General features: G+C 44.6%; 1 protein-coding gene across 2 annotated transcripts; it reads left to right on the plus strand.

Moving 5' to 3' along the window:
• The first annotated feature begins 1,973 nt into the window (after positions 1 to 1,973).
• keap1a (kelch-like ECH-associated protein 1a) lies at positions 1,974 to 16,567 on the plus strand. Of its 2 annotated transcripts, none has more exons than XM_056426414.1 (12): positions 1,974 to 2,277; positions 7,117 to 7,957; positions 11,227 to 11,426; positions 11,513 to 11,669; positions 11,776 to 11,868; positions 12,130 to 12,276; positions 12,399 to 12,505; positions 13,052 to 13,181; positions 13,268 to 13,464; positions 14,419 to 14,624; positions 14,997 to 15,173; positions 15,979 to 16,567. In XM_056426414.1, exons 2-12 carry the CDS (start codon positions 7,748 to 7,750, stop codon positions 16,155 to 16,157), a joined length of 1,803 nt encoding a protein of 600 aa, XP_056282389.1. In that variant the 5' UTR covers positions 1,974 to 2,277; positions 7,117 to 7,747; the 3' UTR covers positions 16,158 to 16,567. The 2 variants fall into 2 exon arrangements, with proteins under 2 accessions (XP_056282389.1, XP_056282390.1); XM_056426415.1 differs by lacking the exon at positions 1,974 to 2,277 and adding an exon at positions 5,114 to 5,202.
• Positions 16,568 to 21,352: the final 4,785 nt, after the last annotated feature.

The raw sequence follows: 21,352 nt of genomic DNA on the forward strand, positions 1-21,352 counted from the left end.
GCGCCCGGCGAGGGCCGCAGAGTGAGAGGTCCACGAGGGGATCCTCACCACCGAGCGGCGTCCCCGTCCCCCGAGTTGAATCTCTGGGTCGACTCAGCCGACTCTCACATGTCTGAGCCCCTATAGACTGATGTTCACGGTAAACGCATTCGATCGGGAGCGCGAGGGTTTTGATAAAGTTAGCGGAAGGATTTAAGTGACAACATCCGGTTTTGCAAAGTTAGCGGAAAGAACCACATGAAACAACATCCGTTTTTCAAAATAAGATGTCGACAAATCAAACACTAACATATAAAAGTAAACAATGAACTGATTTTGTATCTTTATAGATCGTTTCTAAGATTTAGCTGAAATTATGCTAACATTAAAACATTTTTACTGGACCAAGGAAGAGTTTATAAAAATAAGTCAGACTTTTGTATGTTAAAAAAAGTCCTGTAAATGGATTTCCCCAAGAGTTCCAGGAAATGAATGATGCAGATGTGTTCCATACATATCTGAAATCCCCTACAATAGCAATCAAACAATTGTAATGTATCAATTAGGAATTTTTTCAAAGTAAAAGTCCTAAATGTTTAAAGAAATCGGTAATTTCTTTAATGTTTGAGTTGCTTTATATATGTATTTCCTCATAGTCCTAGGCAATAATGCTTCACAATAAATAGAATGCTTCAATCGACACCGTGATCGGTGATCGGTAGGCCTATTATCGGATCGGCAGATACTGATTTCAGTGATCGGTGATCGATATTATCGGTGATCGGCAGATACTGATTTCAGTGATCGGTGATCGGCCCCAAAAACCTGATCGGTGCATCTCTAGTTATTATATTATATAATAACATGATCATACCTGCATAATAACATGATAATACCTGCATATTAACATAATAATCTAGACATCAAAAAGACTCGAAAAGATTTTTACTTTATTTTAAAAAGTAGAACTGGAGACAAATATGACTGAATTGAGGCATAGTCAATTGAACCAGCTTTCATGACTCTCTCTCCCCTTCTGTCTCTCTCTCCCTCCCCCCCCCCCTCTATCTCTCTCTCCCCCTCTCTCTCTCTCTCCCTCCCTCATAATATCTTCTCAGCCACTCAGTGTTGGCGAGGTGTGGCGTGATATGTTCTTTAAAATAATAACGCCTTAAGAACTTAAAGGTCACCTCCACACGCCGCTAATGTGACGCTAAAACCATCCTAAAACAACCTAAAAACACTCTAAAAACACCATATAAACACCCCATAAAAACACCATTAAAACGTACTAAAAACACCATTAAAACACTCTAAAACACCATTAAAACGTACTAAAACACTCTAAAACACTCAGAAAACCCTCTAGAAACACTCTAAAACACTCTTAAAACACTCTAAACACTCTAAAACACAATATGAACACTCTAAAAACACTCTAAAACACTCTATGAACAATAACAACACTCTAAAATACTCTAAAAACACTCTAAAAACATTCTGAAACACTCTAAAAAACGCTCTAAAACACTATCAGTTTCTCTTCGTGTGGTGAAATGAACGGAAACTGCAGAACAAATCTGTCTTTGTTTTGGAAGAAGTGAATGTGGGTAAAGGCGAATGGTGTCCACCTGTTGAGGGCGTGGCCATCTGCCGAGGGCGTGGCTATATGTCGAGGGCGTGGCCACTTGCAGAGGGCGTGGCCATATGGCGAGGGCGTGGCCATCTGCCTAGGCCCTTTGAAATAGTTTGACCAGAAGTCTTATTATTGTATCTTCTTAGAAGAAGTGTTATTATTTAATCTTATTCGAAGAAGTGATATTATTTAATCAGTACATATTACGAAAGTATCGTCTTCTGTTACTTTAAGACGTTAAATAAGATAAAACACCTTAAAGAGCAGAGGGCAGATCCAGAGTAAGTTTCATATCTTCTCTTGTGATTCACCAATCAAACTTCTGGGAACTGTGGATTTCCTGTGTGGGCGTTTTCGCCGCGTAACGCTTATATAATGATGAATGATCCTTGGCCCGCGCTCAGTTTCAGTTTGAGGAATGCGCGCCGCCGATCGCAACTTGTTGCACACATATAAGTAGCTGTGCACGCGCGCGCATGTCTTTACGGCGCAAAGCTGCAGAGTCATGATGAGGCATTAACCCCCCCCCCCTCACAAAACATACACGCGCGCGCAGAGCTCCGCAGCCGCAGCAGCGACTTTTCGGCCTCCCGACCTTCCGTCACCGGGACCGGAGACGCTGCGACCGGGACCGGGGAAACTCCCCGCGGCTGCCGTGAAAGGTGAGTGCTGCCTCGGGGGGGTCTTAAGTCCAACGTGTGGCTGAGTGGACGCGCCCTTTGTATAACTAAACAAATCACTGTTGTTGTTGTTGTTGTTGTTGTTGTTTTTGTTGTCGTCGTGCACGTCTGTGTGTGTGCGTGTGTGTGTGATTACGAAGCAAACAGTGTTTCGGTGCTGCATGCGCGAGACATCCGGTTCGGGTCTCCTCGTCACCGTTCGGTCCGGTTGGTCCTCACTGCGCAGGCGCGAGAATTGAAAATGTGCTGGTTGTTGTTTTCTCTGGTCACGCGCTCGTTCTTTATTTAAACATTCTTCTCCCGTTTCTAGCTTGCAGTTGTTTTCCCTTCATTACTTTTATCATTGTCAATTAAATCTTTAAAATTAAAACAAACAACTTGAAGATAAAAAAAAACAAATATATTAGCCTTTTTTACGATATATACTTTATTTATATATATATATGTATAAATATATATATATATATATCGTAAAAAAGGGCTAAAATAAAAATATGTATTATTAATTCTTAAAAAATATATATTTTCATCTGTAATTACAGCCATATATATGTATATAACTTTATATATTTACTGTATATATTTATTTATTCTATACATATACATATATATTATATATTGCTGCAATATATGGCTGAAAATACAGCTCCAAAAATAACTACTATTTATTTAATATTTATAATTTATAAAAATATATATAATTAAAATTTGTGTTTTTTCTTTTATCATTTATATATATATATATATATATTTATATATTGGTATTAGACCAATAAAACAAGTGATGTAAATATATATATATAGGATTTTATGGATGTCATAATTCATTGATTAATCAAAAGAAATCTGGCAGATGAATCATAGTAATGTATTAATAATAATAATAATGTGTGGCACCATCGAATGCCACCCACATGCAACAAGAATATTACCACTTTTCTTCTTCTTCTCCTTTTTGCATTATACGTCAATTCATCAACACACATATCTGCTCAGCACATTCCCAAATATGTTTTCTGGAGACCAGATGAATCTTCCTGCTGCGGGGCGTTTGTGGTCAGGAGGAGTTCTCAAAGCCTTACTCAGTGTGCACACAGCACTACGACGACGTCATCAGTGACCTTTGACCCCCCCTCCCAGGACCTTTGACCCCCACAGGAAGCTGCAGGATGACGAGGCACAAGAGCACCATTACGAAACACTAGCGGGAGGCCGCGCGTTCGAGAGCCGTCCCTCCTCACACAGCCGGTGCTGTGCGTCCGGCTGCAGAGCGCCATCTGTAAATAGTTAACTCTCCTGGAGCCGCAGGAGTTTAATACAGTCACAGCTCATGCTAGTCGGCTCTCTGTGGTGTTGACTCTTTATATATATATATATGTGTGTGTGTGTGTGTATATATATATATATATGTGTGTGTATATATATATATGTGTGTGTGTGTGTGTGTATATATATATATGTGTGTGTATATATATTATATATATATGTATGTATATATAGCTGAGCTCGGCACACGCCGTGTTTACGCACTGTTAACCCCGTAAAGCCTCCATCAGGAGAGAGGCACAAAGGCCCGTTATGGAACACTGAGCTCCACTCGCTTCCCTTCTTTTTTTAAATCTTCCTCCAATGAACTCTCTCTCTCTCTCTCTTTGTCCCCCTCCTCCTTTCCATATCACACTTTTGATCATATGACCGTAAAGCGGACGACGGGCTGCAGGATCAGAGCAGATCGTGCATTTTTGTGCCTTTTTTATTGAAACTGTGCATGCCTTCTTCTTTTAACAGATCAGTTGATTTTAAAAAACTATTTTTTTTAGCTATGCATGCTTTTATAAACCTTTTTTCGTGGCTTCCACATTCCCAGATGCCTTCATGGAGACATATAGATATTGTGGATTAATGACTGCAGTAGAGAAGTACATGTCAAACTATCACATCGTGATAATTAAGCAATAAGGTGCTGGAGGCAGGACTGTATCGTCTATAATGTTCAAGGTGTTGTGAGGAACCCTTGAACATTATTGAGGATACAGCACTGCCTCCAGCACCGTATTGCTTTTATAATAGATAGATAGATAGATAGATATATACTTTATTAATCCCCAAGGGGAAATTTGTCGTGACAGTAGCAGCAACACACAAGAGTAAAAACAAAACACAAAATATAAGAAACAGGGATGAAAGATATAGAAGTATACAAGTAAAATAAAAGTAAAATACAAAACAAAATATATATGTAAATATACAACACACATGCATACACAACACACAACAACACTGACAAATCAAATACACAAAATATTAAATATAGACAGAGTGCAAAAAGCAAAGTGTGTGTATGAGTGCAGAGCAAATGAAATGAAATGTGTGTATGTGTGTAGTGCAAACAAATGAGATGTGTGAAGTGCAGATCAACATAGTGTAAGTATTCAGTGATTGCACTACGATCTGGCAAGAGGTGATCTGTTGTAGAGCCTCATAGCCGTCGGCAGGAATGTTCTCCTGTATCTGTCCTTGTGGCAGCGGAGCGTGAGGAGACGTCTGGAGAAAGTACTCCTCTGTCCCTGTAGGAGGTGGTGGAGAGGGTGGTCCGGGTTGTCCAATATGGACACAAGTTTCTTCAACGTCCTCCTCTCCACCACCTGTTCCAGGAGCTCCAGCTGGCAGCCGATGATGGAGCCAGCCTTCCTAACCAGTTTGTTGAGACGGCTGGTGTCACCGGCTCCGATGCTGCTCCCCCAGCAGACAATGGCAAAGTGCAGCACACTGGCGACAACCGACTGGTAGAATAACTCCAGCATCTTGCTGCACACGTTGAAGGATCGAAGCTTTCTCAGGAAAAAGAGTCGACTCATCCCCTTCTTGTACACAGCGTACATACGGTTGCGTGCGACAATATGAATAGTAAGTAAACAGTGAGCTGCCTGTCAGCACAACATAGTTGTCACCACCAAACGTTGTGTATCACATTTCAGTAGCTGAGAGAAAATAGTCCCTGTGTGTTTGTCTGTTGCTATGACAACAGACAGTCAGAATCTCTGAATGTCTTTCCAACTTTACCGGACTTTGTTCTGTTGGTCCCTGACGTCGACGGGTTTTTACAACGCAACAAAAACATTGACTCAGCACATTTTCCCCAAACATGTAAAATGACTGAAGGATCTAGATTCTTATCGGCAGCCCTTTATAATAAGTGTCCACGTTATATACTCGAGTACTAATGCATGACGTGCTGCATCACAAGTTCGCCTTCAATTATTTTTACCCTTATTTAAGTGTTAAAGTGTTCCCTAATTTTGCTACACATTAATTGAAGGGTAAGTCTGAAGTACCAGTCCTGTGGTGAACTATTGGATAACCACAAAGTAAAGTTAATCATTTGTTAATGTTAAACAAACAAGAATACACTATGCATTAAATCATGTAGAGGTTAATGTCTCCATATCGTATACAAATAGATGTTCATGTATTTTAAGTTGTATATAATTTTTAAAATATAGACGTGGCATGGCCTGAGAATAGTTTCTGATGCTTCTGTTTGCATTCACCTTCATGTAAAGTGACAACTAAAGTAATTCCCTTTAGGAAAGCATTGCTGGGTTTAAAAAAAAAGTATGACAGCTTTTTGTATTTTTTTCCTTTGTTGCAAATGTTCTTCAACTGCATTTGATTTTAATCACAATAAATTATCCACAAATCCCTTTTAGCTTAAAAACAACAACAATTATTCTGAATATTCTGGTCTGGTTCCAGTTCAGCTTTTCAAAGCATCTGTTTATACCCATTTTTCAATATATCCGTGTGTATTGTAAAGATAGAAGTTACTCAACTTCTTTGTGTACATTTGACACGTCGAGCAGATGAACAAGCCCGTGACATTTACACAGGAGCCACGTTTAGAGGTATTTAAACACCTGTGGAGTGTGTGTCGCTCTCCTGTTACGCCGGAGACTGCTAATCGCTCTGAGAGGGAGTTCTGTTGTTGACATGGACGGTCCAACAGGTTCCAGTCAGATGACTCTAACACGAGGGAGTGGTTTTACACGCTTACTTCTTCACTGCAGGAATGAAGTCTGCTTCTTAGAAGTGAGCTGATAGAGGTTCAGGGACACGGGGAAGTTGTTGGTCAGCGGCAGCTTCAGGGAGTCTGGTAGGAAGTCATTCATGCCTTTAATTCCTTTACATTCAATGTGTTCCTTTAGATATAAGTGTTCCTTTTAATTTCTTTACATAGAATGTGATATACCCCGTGATATACACGTGACATACCGATGATATACCCGTACCCGTGACATACCCATGATATACCAGTGATATACCTGGTGTCTCCAGCGTCCCCTCCCCCGCCTTTCTGTTACGCTGCTGGCAATCAGACGGAGGTCATTGTCAAGCCTATTGATGAAGCTCGGAGACATCTCTTTAAGGCCGATTACCTTCCAATATTGCAAAAGATGAGATCATCAAACGGCTGGTTTTGGCAGAATAAATGTGCATATTAGGTGTCATTGTGTATTCAAAGAGTTAAAAGCAGCCTTACTGTATCTTATATAACTTATAAATTCCATTAATTATTTCCATATTGTATGTGAGAGTAATTCCCAAACAAAAAACACAGAGTATTTCTTTGGGCTTAAAGCAGTTAACATAATCTGCTTTTGTATTTCAGCTGCAGGGAAGTGAAACCTTGAGTGTGTGACACACACACACACACACACACGTGTCACATTCACGTGAGATGTTGATTCCATTGGCTGTGTCTAAAACCACAAAGAGTCTCTCATGTCTCTGACCTGAAGCTGTTTTTGTGTTTTTTTGCAGGATAAGCAACCGACGGGGTTAAAAAATTCGGGATACATCCGATCGTGCAATTACACACAGCTGCCGACCTCTTCCTCTTCCCCCCCCCCCCCCCCCCACCCCTCCATCGGACAACACATTGCAGAAACGTCAAAATGAATCACTTACAACTCCCTGAGACCTGCGGGGTCTGGACCGAGGTCTGAACCCGCCCCGATCCAGATTCACGAAGCCCGCCGCCCCGTCATGTCGGAGGACGGATCCTCGGACGAGGGGGGAATACGTGGTTCGCCATCGGCCCGCCGGTTCGGTTCCCAGCTGGAGTTGGAGTCGTCGTCGTCCAGAGAAACGCGTGAGCTGAATGTGTCCTACGTGGCAACCGGATTCAGGATCATCAGAGACGGGTCGTACCATTGCACCGTTCAAATCCCCATCTTCTTAGGAAACGTCTCCTTGCTGAAAATACTTTTTTGTGTTAAATTTGAGACAAAATGCTAGAAACCGAGGTGCCTTCATCAGGACTACGGGATCTTCATCTGTTGAAAGTCTGAGCCCGATGGGATAAGAACTGAAAACCTTCAAGTGGACAAGACTGTACGTCGAAACGGGTAAAAACTACAACAAAAACAAACCAAAGTACTCCCCTCCCAGAATGCATTGCTCGAGGAAGAAACGGCCCACGCGCGTCACCGATTTCTCGGCCATCGTGGTTCCCTCGATGCACGGCTCGGGGTACCTGGACTACGCGGTGGAGACGCACGCCTCCAGAGCCCTGGAGGTCATGGAGGAGTTCAGGCGCCAGGAGTTGCTGTGTGACCTGGTGCTGCACGTCGCTCACGAGGACCGCACCGTGGACTTCAAGGTGAGGCTGAAAGTCCAGGACACGGGTGAAGGCAGGAAGACGTTGAATGGTGGTGACTCCATAGACGCCTTTGCATGAAATGTAGACGGAATTTACCGTCTTCCGGATAATAAAACCCCTTTTTCCCACGGTTTTGGACCGTTCCACGATCCAAACCGTTCATGGCCACCAGCAGTGGCGGCTGGTGAAATTTTTTTTTTGGGCGACGCGGTTTAAATAGCACTCAACAATGAGAAGAAAAGAGGTTTTGAGTAGAATATTGTAAAAAACGAAGCTTTATTTCAAGAACACACTGTGCTCAACACTGTCCAATAACAACTATCAACACACTGTAACTTTGGGCATGAGAGGTTCAGAGCAGCTTTAAGGAACATTGGGTTGGGTTTCAGAGGTTTGCAAAATAAAAGAGTTTCACCCTCACATGAAAGAGGTTCAGAGCAGAATAGAGTCAGAAAGAGATCACATGTTACATTGGGTGTTTGACAGAGTAGACCTACTACTGTAAAGAAAAGTAGCCTCCTCTCTTTAAAGTTGGCAAACTTCTCCATAACTCTCTGGTTAAAGTCAATCATGTCTGTAACCAGCCTGTTTCCATTATTCTTGAGGGAATGTGTCTGTTTTTCAGAACTTCTTCATTGTGTTTTGGATGCCAGTTCGGTCTCCTTCTGCTGCTCTGCAAACAGGGTTAGCTTCATGCTGTTAGCAAGATTTGTGCTTTACACTTGTCTGCAGCTCTTTAGATCCCTCCCCCCGTTGTAGTCCAGAGAGTTTCAGTCCCAGGACTTTGGAACAACAGACAGGGGAAACTAAACAGCGCATTACTCACTGAGCCTCCAGCTAACAGCTCCGTTAGCTACCTGCTCGCGTAGCTCCGTGGAGCTCTCTGGCTGAGGGAACGATACCGGTCTCTGATTGGCCGAATAGTCCAGTCACGTGAAATAAGAAACGATGTCATTGGCCATGGCGCACATTTTTGCGCCCCAAGATTCACATTTCATCCGCCAATGAGAAGCCGTCCTTGCCGCAACGACCGTGAAATGTTTGCTCGCTGCCGCGCACACACGTTGGGCCGGCGCCCCAAAATTGGGGAGGGGCTTCTCTCTGTGAAGATGAGTGGCGATATATTATTTATGTCACATTTAACTTATGTGGTTGTTGACAGGCTGACGGTCTCCCACACACATTTAGCGCGTCAACACGGTATATTTGCTATTTAAATGATTTGGTATATAATGTTTTTTGACAGTATATATTATATTTTTTTCTTCAACATTTTAAGAGGGACGGCGCCCTCTATGGACGCACCGCCACTGGTCACCAGTGTATCTTCCCAATAGAGACCGAGACCCATTCAAACCTATACGGAGCCACTTGGAGTTGTGTAACTATGCCGTTGGGTTAAATATTGCTTTCGCAAAGTATTGACACAAGGAAAAAGCGTCGAGTTTTAAAGCCAATATTACAAATTCACAGAAAGCGTTTGTGTTGCAGCCTCCAGAACAAACACGACTTCACATCGACTTCCCACAACGAACTCTTTGACGTCTTTAAATCATCAAGTTGTAAAAATCCGGGAGGCGGAGTCAGATAAAAGAACTACTGCGTCTACGAGCCCCAAAGATGTGGAGGATCTGAGGGCCACTTACCAAGCTTTGGGCCCCCATGGCGGACCTTAACTTAGGACCACTTACCAAGCTTTGGGCCCCCATGGCGGACCTTAACTTAGGAGCACTTACCAAGCTTTGGGCCCCCATGGCGGACCTTAACTTAGGAGCACTTACCAAGCTTTGGGCCCCCATGGCGGACCTTAACTTAGGACCACTTACCAAGCTTTGGGCCCCCATGGCGGACCTTAACTTAGGAGCACTTACCAAGCTTAGGGCCCCCATGGCGGACCTTAATTTAGGAGCACTTACCAAGCTTTGGGTCCCCATGGCGGACCTTAACTTAGGAGCACTTACCAAGCTTTGGGCCCCCATGGCAGAACTTAACTTAGGAGCACTTACCAAGCTTAAGGCCCCCATGGCGGACCTTAACTTAGGACCACTTACCAAGCTTTGGGCCCCCATGGCGGACCTTAACTTAGGACCACTTACCAAGCTTTGGGCCCCCATGGCGGACCTTAACTAAGGACCACTTACCAAGCTTTGGGCCCCCATGGCGGACCTTAACTTAGGACCACTTACCAAGCTTTGGGCCCCCATGGCGGACCGTAACTTAGGGCCACTGACCTTAACTTAGGACCACTGATCAGGCTTAAGGCCCCTGTGACGGACCTTAGCTTAGGGCCACTGACCTTAACTTAGAACCACTGACCTTAACTTGGGGCCACTGACCTTAACTTAGGATCACTTAACTTAGGGCCACTGACCTTAACTTAGGACCACTGACCTTAACTTAGGATCACTGACCTTAACGTAGGACCACTGACCTTAACTTAGGATCACTTAACTTAGGACCACTCACCTTAACTTAGGAACACTGACGTTAACTTAGGGCCACTGACCTTAACTTAGGATCACTTAACTTAGGGCCACTGACCTTAACTTAGGACCACTGACCTTAACTTAGGATCACTTAACTTAGGACCACTCACCTTAACTTAGGACCACTGACGTTAACTTAGGGCCACTGACCTTAACTTAGGATCACTTAACTTAGGGCCACTGACCTTAACTTAGGATCACTTAACTTAGGGCCACTGACCTTAACTTAGGATCACTGACCTTAACGTAGGACCACTGACCTTAACTTAGGACCACTTAACTTAGGGCCACTGACCTTAACTTAGGGCCACTGACCTTAACGTAGGACCACTGACCTTAACTTAGGGCCACTGACCTTAACTTAGGACCACTTAACTTAGGGCCACTGACCTTAACTTAGGACCACTTAACTTAGGGCCACTGACCTTAACTTAGGACCACTGACCTTAACTTAGGACCACTTAACTTAGAGCCACTGACCTTAACTTAGGGCCACTGACCTTAACTTAGGACCACTTAACTTAGGGCCACTGACCTTAACTTAGGACCACTTAACTTGGGGCCACTGACCTTAACTTAGGACCACTTAACTTAGGGCCACTGACGTTAACTTAGGACCACTTAACGTAGGACCACTGACCTTAACGTAAGACCACTGACCTTAACGTAGGACCACTGACTTTAACTTAGGACCACTTAACTTAGGGCCACTGACCTTAACTTAGGGCCACTGACCTTAACTTAGGCCCCCCATGCCGGACCTCACCTTGTGTTGTCCTCCAGGTGCACCGGGTGGTGCTGGCGTCCTGCAGCCCGTACTTCAGGGCCATGTTCACCAGAGGCTTCAAGGAGTGCCGCGCCTCGGAGGTCACGCTGCGCGGCGTCTGCCCCCTGGTGGTGGGGAGGCTCATCGACTTTGCCTACACCGCCCACATCACGGTGGGGGAGCAGTGCGTGCTGCACCTCCTCCTGGCCGCCATGAGGTGAACACCGGCTGGACTTCTCACCCTCTCTGTTTCAGGATGGACACCACCCGCATTGACTCTCTCTCTCTCTCTCTCTCCTCCAGGTATCAGATGGAGGACGTGGCTAAGGCGTGCTGCGACTTCCTCATCAAGCACCTGGAGCCCGCCAACGTCATCGGCATCGCCCGCTTCGCCGAGGAGGTCGGCTGCTGGGAACTACACCAGAGGTGCCGAGAGTACATTAACACACACTTCAAGGAGGTGAGGGACACACTCACACACACACACACACACACACACACACACACACACACACACTCACTCACTCACTCACTCACCTCTATATTGATCCTCTGGTGAGTCTCAGGTGATCAAGGAAGATGAGTTCTTCAGCCTCTCTCACTGCCAGCTGCTGGAGCTCATCAGCCAGGACAGCCTGAAGGTGCTGTGTGAGTCGGAGGTGGGTGGAGCTAAACACTGTTTCTATGTTTATTAATTTTCATTGTTTTGGGTGAATATTGATGAATAAGCGACGGCCTCCATCTGCTCTGTGTGTTTATTTTTCTGTAATTTTTTCATTTTGTATTCTCCAAAAAGGTTTTTTTTTCACAGTTAGGAGTTTTTATTTTGTTATTATTGTGCATGGCCAGATGTTTTGCTTGTGTGTTTCTGTCTGGTCCCACCCATGGTGACTGAACTCTCTCCCCCCCCCCCCCTTCAGGTGTACCAGGCCTGTACGGACTGGGTCCGCTGGGACATGGAGGGCCGGGCCCAGTACCTGCACGCCCTGCTGAACGCCGTCCACATCTACGCCCTGCCGCCGAAGTTCCTGAAGAACCAGCTGCTGTCCTGCCCCATCCTCAGCAAGGTGGACGCTCCACGCCACGCGCCTCACACGCCACGCCGCTCGCCACACGCCACACGTCGATTCTATTAGAGAATACATTTTTTTAATGCTCCTTATAACTCTTTTTTTTTTAAAATCTCCAGGCCAACTCCTGTAAGGACTTCCTGTCTAAGATCTTCCAGGACATGACGCTGAGGAAGCTGCCTCCTGCGCCCAACCGAGGGACGCAGCTTATCTACGTGGCCGGCGGGTACTGATGTCCATGAGACGCCACGAGGATCTGTGTTTATGGACCTGCTGTCCTGATTCTGATCATGAGGAAGAGGAACTGATTTAGTGTGCGCTCACATTCGTTAATATTTAAGCTCTTCCTCACATCCCACATATACCACGACGGCTCAAAGATGCAAAACATGGATCCAGAATGGGTCTTTGTCTGCCACCTAGTGGCCATAAGGCCCAAATCCAAGTCATTTAAATTCTCGATATATATATATATATTTACATTGATATAAATACATATATATTATATTTTATATATTTAAATATATCTATTTCTATATAAATATATATATACATTTATAATTATTTATTTGTATATATATTATCACTACATGGGATTAATGTTAAATCACCACAAGCTACATTTTGAGATGAAACCACCATGAAGACATTCATTTAAAAAACACACACACATGCATATACATATTAAGCCACTGCTCTTTTGTACTGTATATATTCCTGTTTTTAAATAATCTTAAACACACAGTGACACACGTACACGTGCTGTGTTCAGGTACCAGCAGTACTCTCTGGACTCCATGGAGGCGTACGACCCCCGGAGGAACGCCTGGCTGAAGCTGGCTGACATGGGCTCGGCGTGTAGCGGCCTGGGCGCCTGCGCGCTGTTTGGGCTCCTCTACACCGTGAGGGGGAACGCCACGATGAAATACAGTGTGACTTATCGTGTATATATATAATATGACACGAGGAATCCCTTCCCTTCTCCCAGGTGGGAGGTCGTAACCTGTCGCTGCAGAACAACGCCGAATCGGCCGCGCTGTGCTGCTACAACCCCATGACCAACCAGTGGAGCCAGCAGGCCTCGCTGGGCCTGCCCAGGAACCGGGTCGGGGTGGGCGTGGTGGACGGCTGCATCTACGCCGTCGGGGGATCGCAGGGCTCCACCCACCACAACACGGTGGAGAAGTGAGCCCCCCCCCCCCCCCCGTGTGACACCATCCATTTGATTTATGAGCATGGAGCTTTTCCTCTTTTTTTGTGATCAAATCTCTTACTGGTTTTCGAGATATGCACATGCAAAAAAAAATATTTACACATTGTACGTACACAATGGTAGACAAAAACATAAAAATAACAAGTAAAAAAAAAATAATAATAAAAATGAATATATATAAATACGGGTATACATGCAAAAACCTGCATACATATTGACATATATATGCACAAACTTGCATACCCCAGTACATACACACACACATACATAATGTAAATGTACCCCCTCCCACTGTTGGCGACACCCACCCCCCTAATACATCTCCAGCTATTATAAAAGGGAATGTATTATATTATGTTACAATTATATTACATTATATATATTGTTGAATGTTGCTTAAAGCCGTGGACCAGGATAAGATGGTTCTTTCTTTAGCACCATGTATTCTGGCTATTGATAGTTGATATTCACGATATCAAGGTAGCTAGCTAACCACTGGGGTTTCGTAAGAGCTTTTCCTCTTGGCCTAATTACTAAACGAGCTCCTTCCAAACATGTCGAGACTCACAGGTCAGGAATGTCGGCGTGTGGTCGGGAAGCTTTCCATCTCTACGGACAGCAGTGACATCACTGGTACAATAAATCAGCTTCAATCAATTAATAACAAGCAAAAAGAGAAAGTCCCGTCAGGCCAAAATGATGATTCTTTAGTTTAGCTTTGCTTAACGAGCAAGAACCAAACAGCTTGGCTGGCTCTGTCCAAAGAAAATCTTTATATATTTATTTATTTCAATTTGTATATATATATTTATTTTATATTTATTTATGTATAAATATACATTTATTTATATATATATTGATATATATATTTATTTATATATGTATATATATATATATCTATATATAAACTTCTCACCTGTCTGCAGGTGGGACCCGGAGTCTAACCGCTGGTCCTTCGTGTGCCCGATGTCGGTGGCCCGTCTGGGCGCCGGCGTGGCAGCGTGCGGCGGCGTTCTGTACGTGGTCGGCGGCTACGACGGGCAGAACCGCTGGAACACCGCCGAGAAGTACCAACCAGACACCAACAGCTGGCAGCAGCTGCCGCCCATGAGCACCATTCGCAGTGGACTGGGTGAGTGTGTGTGTGTGTCTCTGTGTGTGTGTCTGGGTGTGCGTGAGCGTGTGTGTGTGTCTGTGCTCCAGTCTTTATGCTAAGCTAACGTCTCCTGACTGAATCATAGTTTTAAGCTTATTTGTAAAAAACTTACAGTTCAGTTTTCAAGCTAAGCTAACTGACTAAGCTAAGCTAACTGACTAAGATAAGCTAACTGACTAAGCTAAGCTAACCGACTAAGCTAAACTAACCGACTAAGCTAAACTAACCGACAAAGCTAAGCTAACCGACTAAGCGAAGCTAACCGACGAAGCTAACTGACTAAGCTAAGCTAACCGACTAAGCTAAGCTAAGCCTATCCATCGAGCGTTATTGACCTCGTCTTCACAGGCCTGGTGTGTGTGAACTCTCACCTGTACGCCATCGGCGGCTATGATGGGCGGAGCCAGATGTGCTCCGTGGAGCGCTACAGCATCCCCAGGAACCAATGGGAGCCCAGGGCCTCCATGCAGTACTGCCGCAGTGCACACGGGGTCGCTGTCCACCAGGGGCGCATCTTTGTCTTCGGTAAGTCACTCAGATGTTTATGTATTTGTTTTTATTTATATGTTTTTTTGTTTTATACACATATATATATATTTGTGTGTGTATACAGATTTAAATTTTTTCTTTTATAGTAACATTTTTATATATTGTAATTATTTATTTCGTTATGCTCACTCAGCTTTTTAATGTATTTTTTTATTTTTATTTACATTTTTGTTATATATATGTATTTATGTTGTATTTATTTTATAGTAATACTTTATCTTATTTATTTATTTAAATTTTTGTATCTGTTTTTCAGAATTATTTATTTCGTTTTGATCCCTCAGCTTTTTAATGTAATTTTTATTTTTTTATTTTATTATATATATATATATATATATATAATAAATACAGATTTCTTTTTTTATTATTTTATGGTAATATTTTTTTATTTCTTTCAATATTTTATCTGTTTTATTAACTTTGTGTATTTTAGTACTTTAAAAAAAAGTATTATGATGTTTTGTGTGCAATTAATTTAAATAAAATTAATACATGGACAGTTTCATGTTTTAAGTTATATTCATATTACAAAATTAATTGCCCTTTTAAATAAAACAATGTTAAAGACAAATAAATTAATTTTAATATTTAATCAATCAATAAAAATTAAAAAAACACTTTAATGTCTCTGGTATGTTTCCTGATGCTGAAGAACCCAAAAATAAATAAAGTAATTACATAATTCTGATTAATAAAAAAGTAAGCCTTTTAAACTAAAACTATGTAATGAACCCATGTCTCCACCATGTCTCCCTCATGTCTCATGTCTCATGTCCTCCAGGAGGCTTCAACCAGCTCGGCTTCCTGTCCAGCGTGGAGAGTTTCTGCCCCGAGAGCAACGAGTGGACGGCGGTCACCGACATGCCGGTGGGGCGCAGTGGGATGGGGGTGGCCGTCACCATGGAGCCCTGCCCCGGGAGCCTGCAGGAGCAGGAGGAGGACGAGGAGGGAGTCACATGAGGAGGAGCAGGAAGAGGACGAGGAGGGAGTCACAGGAGCAGGAGGGAGTCACAGGAGGAAGAGGAGGAGGGAGTCACAGGGGGAAGAGGAGGAGGAGGATCGGTTGAGTAAATGTTGAAGTGGTGCTGCTTTTCAAAGGGTTGAGGTAAAAAACATTCCAATATGAAAAAAACTCGTCACGCACCTTCGCTCACGTGGACGCCCCCCCCCCCCCCCATGGAGGACTGCAGATGGAAGAACATCTCCACCTCATTCATGAGAAAAAGATCTGGGACATAACAGAGACCTCACAACCTACACGGTGCTACAGAGACATATATATTATGTATGTTTTTCCTTTTTATTTCGTGGCATTTCTTTGTGTGTTCACCGTATTTTCTTTTGGGACGAATAAAGTGACTGACGTTTGAGCCATGTTCATTCAACCTCTGCACACGACACCATCCAACGTGTCTTTGTTATGGACGTTTTAATTGACGTGCACATGCACCGCGCTGCCACTAGATGGCGGAATGGGTACCAAAAAAACAACTGCAACCTGAAACGCTTTTTACATTTTTTTAATGCAAAAGGCCTCAAGGAACTTCCATCTTTAAAACATAAAATCACAGCATTAGAACAATGATGTGTTACCATATGAAATGATTATTAAAATAATGATACGACAAGGTGCTACACAACACTCATCCACTGCAGACTTTCCTTGTCTCTCCGTGGATCACCTGCAGCGTGTTGGGATCTTTGAGACACAAAGACACTTTACAGGGGACAAGAGACAAACAACAACCGTGTGCACCGTGTGTTTTGTTGGTCACGTGTTCGTTTCCATCTCCCTTTTTATTTTTTTACTCTGACATGCAAGTGCATTGTGGGTATTCACTGTTGACAGAGCAACCTGTTGGAGGAGAGGAGGAGGAGCTGCTGTGGTTGTGTGTTCGAGGCCCCGTGGAGGCAGAGAGCTCTTGATGGAGGACGCATGACGTCACACACACACAAGTTCGTACGCAAACACATTTTGTGTGTGTGTAAAGCTGTCTGTCTCTTATTCTCAGGCTGTGGAAACGGAGGCGCCTCAATGCTCTCATTTTCTTGTGTGGCAGAGGACGAGGAGAAGGAGTCAGAGGTGGAGAAGGAGTCGGAGGAGAAGAAGTGGTCTTTCTGAACTCTACTGATGTCATCATCAAACATGTCCGACCGTCAGTCGTTGCGTAACAGTGTGTATGTGAAAAGTGCACGTGGGGATTAAAAAGTGTCTCCAGGAGCTCAGGAACACGAGAAATTACGCTTACAGTTCATATTCTTATTCTGCCTCATTCAGATCTGCAAGCAGGCGGGAGGCTGAGCCTCTATAGGGTCTGAGGGGGGGGGGGGGGCTATAGCTGAGGCTGTGTAGGTGTGACCTTGGGAAGCGATGACCTCATCAACATCCCTTTGCCTGCGAAGCTAATCCGTTGCGTTCTGAAGGATGCTCCACGCCACGGAGCCACGCCCCGTGAAGGTGACTTTGGCGGGCGGGGGAGGGGGGGGGGCAGTGGCGTGGAGGACGCCACACATTCAAATGAGGATGCGTGTGATTCATTGTGGTCACGTGACGGCGTGGAAGCGTACGTCAGATCTCAAGTCGTTGCTTCGTGACGACGGAGGTCAAAAGGTCAAACGATGCCGGAACACGTGTCGTGCACCTTTTTATTGTTTGCGGTAAGCGTATCACTCACGTGCGGTAGTTTGACTCCCAACACTGCGTACTGCTCGCCACCGATGCCTTGCTCAAAAGTTGTTGTTTTGTTGTTGTTTTTTTTCACCCTCAGAGCTGCTGCCGCTGCCCTGGATTAACTGTTACGTGAGTGTGTGTGTGTGTGTGTGTGTGTGTGTGCATGGCTGGCCCCTCCCTGTCAACAGATGCCCTTGAGCAAGGCACGTCCACGCTGATGCAGTGGAGCCGGTCGGTGACGGGATGCAACATGGAGGCGACTCGTTGTGTAAGTTCCAGAAGCAGCTGGACAAACAGGTCACGTGACAACGACTTTAGACTATTGATCCGGATCCATTTATATTTATAATATATGTTATATGTGTTTTTATATGATAGATCCCCTAAAATTAGTTCTATTTGAATATAGGTTATTTTATGGCAAAAAGTCATTTTTTTGCCTGAATGAAGGTTAAAACATCTGCATTCATAACATACAAGAGGCGTGACGCGCATGCGCAGTGGCCAACAGTAAAACAACATAAAGAAAACAACATGGGGGGATATTAGTGGACAGAAGTGACCTGTGACCTTTACACTTTTCATGTTCACTCCATCACATACAGCCCCCCCCCCCATCCCATAATAGTGCACACAGTTCCATATCACCGTAATGATATGCAGAGGCTGCTGTTGTTGCCCCGGAGTGTAGCGCGCGCTGCTCCGTGTGTTTCTCTTCCTCGGTGTTTCTCTCGGACTCCGGAGGAGAGAAAAAATAAAAAAAAGCGCGAGCGCGACGGTTTCAAGCTCCCCCTCTCTCTGAATTGATTCTACTATGGGTCGTCCGGAAACACGGCGCGGACACGCGGGGGTGACGTCAGTCCTCCACGCGTGTCCATGTCCACGCTCGCGTTTCGAGCGTGCACGTCTAGTACACTACCCGTGGGCGTGACGCGCGAGACCGCCAAAACGCACGCGGTTTTTACCCGCGGCGGCCGCTTTCGTTGTTCTAGCTGCCCCCTTTCAGAATACTCCCCCCCCCCCCGCTCTGTACCCACAGATGGTACGTTCCACAATTTATTCCAGGGAAAGACTGACAGTTTTTTGGGTCATGAAGCAGCTGTTCCAAGTCAGCGGCTCGCCCTCCCGCCGCAGGAATAAGGAATTAGTACATTTTTTAAAATTGATAACGAAAAACGTTGATGCACGAAGAGGAATAAAACAATAAAAAGTATGATTGTTGTGTCCAGTGGCACAAAATAAAACATTTAAATAAAAATAAAAAACCCATTTTTAACACGTTAAATGTGAACAAAGTTTTTAAATGATTGTGATATTAAAGATTGAGAGGTTAGATGTCCCGTCCACACACACACACACACACACTGCAGACCTACAGTAGAAAGTGGAAGAGTTGAACAATGGTGGAATTACAGTTGATATATCCAGGTCCACGTTGGGTCGTGCAATCCATCAGCCTCCTATAGAGCTTTAAATTATAGAGTTTCCATTCTGGGCCTTTGATGAAGGTGATAAATCCCCCAAAAAAGACTTGGCAACCAAACCCGCTTATTATAAATTTCATGATCAATAACATCTCATACAGCGCCCTTTTTAGAACGAACTGTGCATTTGGCATGCATCCATTCATGCACTTACCTTGTGTTGTGTGACTTGAATGTGTGTGTTGTGTGTGTTGTGTGTGTGTTCCCGTGGCCGCGGCGCCGGTCAAGCCCCTTGGAGCAGCAGCCAGGTCTTCTGCTTTTAAGTGGATTAAACCTGCAGCTCAGCCAGCAGGCCGCGGACACACTGGTGAAGTTTAGATGAGGACTTAGGATGATTATCCCTCATGCTGCCTTTGTTTTTGCTGCTACTGTTGCACACATGTACAGTATACATATATATATACATATATATACACTTTTATTAATCCACAAGGGGAAATTAGTTCTCTGTATTTAACCCATCCTTAGTTATTAAGGAGCAGTGGGCTGCGGTGAAGCGCCCGGGAAGCAACTGGGGGTTCAGTGCCTTGCTCAAGGACACTTCGACTTGCAACTAATGGGGAGAGCGGGGATCGAACCCACAACCTTGGGGTTGCAGGATGGCCCTCTTACCCCACTGAGCTACATCTATATTTATATATATATATAAATATATATACATATATATATATATGCATCCCTCCATCCCTCCATCCCTCCATCCCTTCATCCCTCCACCCTAATCATTGACACCAACATGGCCGCCCTTCGTCTTTGATTTCACAGAATTTAGCATCATATTTTTACTTTGTCGTCTTTCACGAACGATTTATTCCTCGACCGGAGAACGCTTCACGTGTTCGATTCTGTTCGGTTTTGTTCTGCTCGGTTCGGTTCTGCTCGGTCCGGTTCGATTCTGCTCGGTTCAGCTCGTCTTCGTCTCCTCAGGACGGCGTCGCCTCTTCAGCCTCTCAAACTCTCCTGCTCAGCGGCACATCTGGTTTCCTAGGACACTTGTGGTTGCCTAGGAATGATGGTTTACACGGTGATGACATCACCCCCTCCCCCCCCTTCCCCCCCAGGCCCACGGCGCTAGGAGTAGGTTTAAGGGTCCTCTGACAGTCTGGGAACCGGTCTGCATAATACAATACAATGTACAACAAGAACTGGTGCAGGAGGAGAGGGGGGGGGGCAGGCCCCACAGACTCACATGTGTGTGTGTGTGTGTGTGTGTGTGTGGCTGTGTCTTTGTGTACATCAGTGTGTGTCTATGAGTGTATGTCCATATGTATATGAGTACGCAGATAAATATGTGTGTGTGTGTGTGTGTGTCTGTATGTGTGTGTATGTGTGTGTGTCTGTATGTGTGTGTGTGTGTGTGTGTGTGTGTGTGTGTGTGTGTGTGTGTGTGTGTGTGTCTCCTCCCGCCAGCCTCTAATGGGGAACATGTGTGGAGTCAGCAGCACAGACACACAAAAACATGCACGGTCCGCATTAACCCGCATGTGCACGCACACACACACACATATGCACACAAATACCCTCACAAACACAGACACACACACACGCACACACAGAGTGTGCCTCAGTCAGCGAGTTAAGAACAACTCCTAGGGGAGGTAAAGCACCAGTGTGTGTGCGTGTGTGTGTGTCTGTTTCAGAAGGATGGAGGTTTGGGGGAGGGGGGTAAGGAAGGTGGAGGGGGAAGGGAGGGAATGAGAATAAGGAGGGGGGTGAAGAGAGTAAGTATGGGCAGAGAGCACAGGGATGGAAGAGGTGTGTGTGTGTGTGTGAGTGTGTGTGTGTGTGTGTGTGTGTGTGTGTGTGTGTGTGTGTGTGTGTGTGTGTGTGTGTGTGTGTGTGTGTGTGTGTGTGTGAGAGTGTGGACAAGCAGGGAAAGAGAAGGAGAGTGAGAGAGAGCAGAGGATGGACAGGGAGGATAGAGTGAATGGCTGAGAATGAGAGAGAGAGAGATTTTTTTTTGCTTTTTGAAAACCTTTATTTCAGGTGAGAAGACAGCT

Source organism: Pseudoliparis swirei, chromosome 11, assembly GCF_029220125.1.
Source record: "Pseudoliparis swirei isolate HS2019 ecotype Mariana Trench chromosome 11, NWPU_hadal_v1, whole genome shotgun sequence".
Taxonomy (NCBI): Eukaryota; Metazoa; Chordata; class Actinopteri; order Perciformes; family Liparidae; genus Pseudoliparis; species Pseudoliparis swirei.